At 38.3% G+C, this 5383-nt stretch overlaps 1 protein-coding gene across 1 annotated transcript in view; it reads left to right on the top strand.

Annotated features, from left to right (window-relative positions):
• LOC107731304 (netrin receptor DCC-like) overlaps positions 1 to 5383 on the top strand; it is a gene marked incomplete at its 5' end in the record, with an annotated part of 67152 nt that overhangs the window by 37243 nt on the left and 24526 nt on the right. Inside the window, 3 exons of the mRNA XM_016542357.1 lie at positions 406 to 584; positions 3398 to 3621; positions 3723 to 3839. Coding sequence (XP_016397843.1) covers positions 406 to 584; positions 3398 to 3621; positions 3723 to 3839 — 520 coding nt within the window. The remainder of the gene's footprint in view (positions 1 to 405; positions 585 to 3397; positions 3622 to 3722; positions 3840 to 5383) is intronic.

The raw sequence follows: 5383 nt of genomic DNA on the forward strand, positions 1-5383 counted from the left end.
AGAATGTGCCAGGGGCGTCCCAGGACGATATCCACCGTGGGTCCCTCCAGTACCAGAAAGATGATCTCTTTCTCATGCAGGTTGCCGATCTTGAGCCTCAGCGGAGGAGCTCTGAATTGAACCCGCCCATGCCCTAGCGGTTTTCCCTAGATGGTTTCGACTCTGAGCTCCCAGGTTTGGTGTGTGCAGGGCAAGTGAAGACGTTTTAGTAGGTCCTGCGAGATGAAGTTGCCCGAGGAGCCCGAGTCGACGAGGGCAGGGACTGTAATGGAATTAACTGGAGTGAGGAGTTGCACTGAAAACATGGAAAGTTTGGAGATTTCAGGTTCAAATTGAAGGGTACTCACCGCTGGACGTGGGGGTCGGACAGGGCAGGTTCCGATGTAATGGTCCATGACCGCGCAGGAGAGGCAGAGTCCTGCCGCGAGGCGGCGAGCACGTTCAGAGGGAGAGAGCCTTGTGGAGTCCACCTGCATGGGCTCTGGTACTGGGGAACTGGCTGCGGGTGCTGCAGACTGGTGGGCGGCTGCTGGAGTGTGGCAGGCTGATAAGCGCTGGGCGACACGATTGGCTCTTGACATGAAGTTTTCCAATCCAACATTGTCATCATAAATCGCCATCTGAATGCGGATTCGGGGATCCAATCCCTGTCGATAAGCACTGAGCAGCGCTGCCTCGTTCCATCCGCTGGACGCCGCCAGCGTTCGAAATTGCAGGGTATAATCGTTAATGGGAGTGGCGCCTTGGCACAGCCGCAGTAGCTGGTCGGACACTGAAAAGCTCTCCTGTAGCATAGCCAAACACTTCCTTGAAATGGTTAGTAAATGCGTTGACATGAGCAGCCTGAACGGTGAGAGTATATATGAGCTTATACTGTAAACGTCTGACAGAAAGACATTCGCTTTGAAACACCAAAACACACTGTCAGTCTTGTGTTCGTCGTGGAAATGCTGCTGAGTGTCAAAGAGCTGAACACAAGTCATATTCAATGCTATTTGCTTTATTTGCAACATGAAATCAAGGTCAACACTGAATGTGAATGATTCATCAGTGACAATATTCTGAAGAAATTATGTTTGTCTTTAGAATCTTTCATCAGTAACTTCCTCCAAATTACTTTCATCTTTATCTATAATTTAGTCTGTGCTCTGAATCTTCTGCTCATTTTATGTGCTGTTTAACTCAGAAATAAACTACCGGGCAGAGAGTGTTTTTGAAAGAAATCAATACTTTTATTCATCAAGTACGCATTAAATTGATCAGAAGTGACAGTAAAGACATTTAGAATGTTACAAAATAATAAACGCTGTTCTTTTGAACTTTCTATTCATCTGTGAATCCTGAAAAATAAAATGTATCACAGTTTCCACAAAAATATTGTGCAGCACAACTGTTTTCAACATTGATAATAATCAGAAATGTTTCTTAAGCAGCAAATCAGCATATTAGAATGATTTCTGAAGATCACGTGACACTGAAGACTGGAGTAATGATGCTGAAAATACAGCTGCGCATCACAGAAATAAATTACAGTTTAACAGAGATTCACATAGAAAACAGCTGTTTTAGATTCTAATAATATTTCACAATTTTTACTGTATCAAATAAATGCAGCCTTGGAGAGCAGAAGAGACTTCTTACAAAAACTCACCCCAATCTTTCGATTGTGTAAACATATAGAATAGGTAAAGACACAAACAGGCATATTTTTAAAAATAAATAAATAAACAAATGTGTTTAAAAAGACATAAATATACAACCCCGATTCCAGAAAAGTTGGGACATTTTGTAAAATGCAATAAAATCAAGAATATCTGATTATATCTTTTATCTTTTATTTCACTGACAGAAGTACAAAGAAAAGATTTCCAGTGTTTCACCGACCAACTTAAATATATTTTGTAAATATATATATAAAAAAAATATTTTGATGGCTGCCACACACTCCAACAAAGTTGGCACAGAGATTGGGGGGAAATTTTGCTTGCAAAACTTAAAAAATTAGCATCCTTAATTCCCAGAAGATTAAAATGTGTAATGAAAAGGTAAGTTGATGTGACACAGTGGTAAACATGCCTCTGTCCCAATGTTTTGGTGTGTGTTGCAGCCATCAAAATACAATTAAGTTGGCCTGTGAAATCAGTGGAAATCTGTTCTTTGTAATTTTGTCAATTAAATAAAGGATAGGAATGAACAAATCACATATTCTTGATTTTATGGCATTTTGCAAAACGTCCCAACTTTTCTGAAATTGCGGTTGTAGTACAGTATTAGACATGAAGGCATGTGTTTGTGTGACCAAGGCGGTGTAAAATATTAATTTAAGTATGCAGTAAAGCGTAAAATAAACAGTGAAACAATTACCCTTTTAACAGTCATAATCACAGTAAACTCATAATAATTCTGTTTGGGTTCTAAAGCTCAGTCGCCTGTGGACTGATTATAGTTGCCAAGCAGCAAGATGATTAGAGATCATCTATAAGCGTGATTAATTCATACATCTCGAGATCAGCACTTATCATCCACTGGCGTCAATGGCTTGTGTTTTAAAGTTATAGTTCACCCAAAAATGAAAACCGTGTCATCATTTACTCGCCCTCAACCTGTACGAGTTTCTTTAAGCTGCTGAACACAAAATAAGATATATTTTTTAAATATTGGTACCCAAACAGTTGACGGTAGCCATTGACTTACTCGAGATCATTATCATCCACTGGCGTCAATGGCTTGTGTTTTAAAGTTATAGTTCACCCAAAAATGAAAACCGTGTCATCATTTACTCGCCCTCAACCTGTACGAGTTTCTTTAAGCTGCTGAACACAAAATAAGATATATTTTTAAATATTGGTACCCAAACAGTTGACGGTAGCCATTGACTTACACAGTATTTTTTCCCAGATTATAGAAGTCAATGGCTGCCGTCAACTGATTGGTTTCCAACATTCTTCAGAATATCTTCTTTTGAAGAAAGAAACTCGTACAGGTTTGGAATGACATGAGGATGAATAAATGATAACAGATGTTTCATTTTTGGGTGAAGTGTACCTTTAAGTGACTGAACAAGATGTGGGTGAAGCAGGACTGATTTTGATCAAAATATCTCATTTATCTGAAGTGCTGATGAACAGAGGGGACCAAACTGAAACACTCACACACACACACACACAGACTCACACACACACACACACCACATGATCCGACTAGAGTCACACTGATATGGATTCAAATATAATATCCACTTGATTTACATTGACAAAACATTAATATAATATAATATACCGTATTGACCCGAATATAAGACTATGTTTTTTTCTTGGAAATACATCTGAACCAATACGGTAATATAATATATAATATAATAAACTTCGTCCTACTCTGTCTCTCTGTGTTCCTGTAGGAAGCGTGCGACACACAGCGCGGGGAAGCGGAAGGGCAGCCAGAAAGACCTGCGACCTCCTGACCTCTGGATCCATCATGAGGAGATGGAGCTGAAGAACATGGAGAAGCCCTCGAGCTCCGCCCCCTCGGGCCGCGAGTCGCCCACCCATAGCTGCCAAGAGATGGCGCCGGTCAGCCACAGCCAATCAGAGAGCCAGATGGGCAGCAAGAGCAGCCACTCAGGTGAGGCCGTGGGCTCCGGAGGCGTTCGTCGATTCGACCGTGTGTGTGAGTGTGTGTGTGTGTGCATCAGCAGCTGAAGGTCATGTGGTTCTCTTCTTCAGGTGCAGATGGAGATGAATCTTCCAGCAGCATTTCCACGTTAGAGCGATCGTTAGCCGCCCGCAGGGCCACGCGCACCAAGATGATGATTCCCATGGACTCTCAGCCCAGCAACACACGTGAGCTACTGCATTCAAACATTTCACATTCACACCAAGAACCATAACTGTAACGATAACTATAGCTATGAATATTAATATAATTATAACGAGTGTTAACGATTACTAGATCCATAAATATAATGGTAACTATAGCTGTAAATATAACTACATTTGCAACAACAGTGATAACGATAACTAGAACCATAACTATAACAATAGCGAGAACTATAACTATAACAATAACAATACCTATAACTATAAAGATAAATATACCAATATCAAATAACTATAACTGTATGCAACAATAATGGTAACAACAACTATAACTATAGCGATAACAATAACAGTAATATTAACAACAGCAATAACTATAACCGTAACTATAACAATAGATACTATAATTGCAACAATAGTGATAACGATAACTATAACCATGACTATAACCATAACTTTAACGATAATGATAACTATAATATATAACTGCATTTATAATATATAACTGCAGTGATAATGATGACGATAGCTATAACTATAACCATAACTTTAACAATAATGATAGCTATTATGATAACTATAACAATAACAATAACATTAACAAAAACTATAACTATAACAACAACTATAGCAAGAATGATAACTAAAGATAGCAATAACAGTAACAATACCGTTTTGTTGTCTGTCACTTTAAATAATGAAGTCCTGGTGTCAATGTACTTTTTAGTTGTTATCATATTTAGTCAAGCTTGTCCTGTTTTTGTTTAGTCTAGTTTTAGTCAATGAAAACTTTTCTTCACATTTTTATCATGCTGTATAGCAGTTAAACTGATATATATATATTTGAGAAATTTGAGAAATTTATTTTCACATTTCAGGTATTGCACTTTTCACCAATAAGCACAAATCAATAGAATGTGGACTTTATTTGACCTCATCTAGTGTACTGATTTATTACAGGCTATTTAATATTTAAATGAATATCAAAGACTTAGATATGCACTCTCTCTGTCTGCATTATGAAAACTGGCAAAAACAAACAAAAAATATTTGAACAGTAAAATTCCTAAAAGTAATTCCAATAATTCCAAACTGCAGTAATGTTACTCTATTAAAACAACAGTGGTTGAGTAAGTGCATTTATTCAGCAAACACATTCATCAAAATGACAGAACACAAACAGACTTAATGATACTTTCATTTAAGCTGAACATCTCACATGGAGATCGCTAAACATTTCCGCAATGAAGAGCGAGCGCGTGCGCATGGTTGCCAGATTGCAAAACACCCGGCAGAAAATGCATCCTTTTAACAGAGAACAACTCTTGATATCTGGCAACCGCACACATTAAAGCTCGTGCAGTAGAGGCATGTACAGCAGTCCGCAATAATATTTTGTCTCCTTTTTTTTCGACGAAAATAAAAAGAAATTTTGGTATAGTTTTTATTCTTTAAAATTCATTTTAGTCTCGTCTTTTATCGTCAACGATATTGCATGTTGATATAGTCACAGTTATCATTTATTGACCTTATCCTCGTCTCGTCTTAGCCATGGGAAAAAATCTCAT

The sequence above is a fragment of the Sinocyclocheilus rhinocerous genome, unplaced genomic scaffold (genome assembly GCF_001515625.1).
Source record: "Sinocyclocheilus rhinocerous isolate Xijiao unplaced genomic scaffold, SAMN03320098_v1.1 scaffold2594, whole genome shotgun sequence".
In the NCBI taxonomy this organism is placed as follows: Eukaryota; Metazoa; Chordata; class Actinopteri; order Cypriniformes; family Cyprinidae; genus Sinocyclocheilus; species Sinocyclocheilus rhinocerous.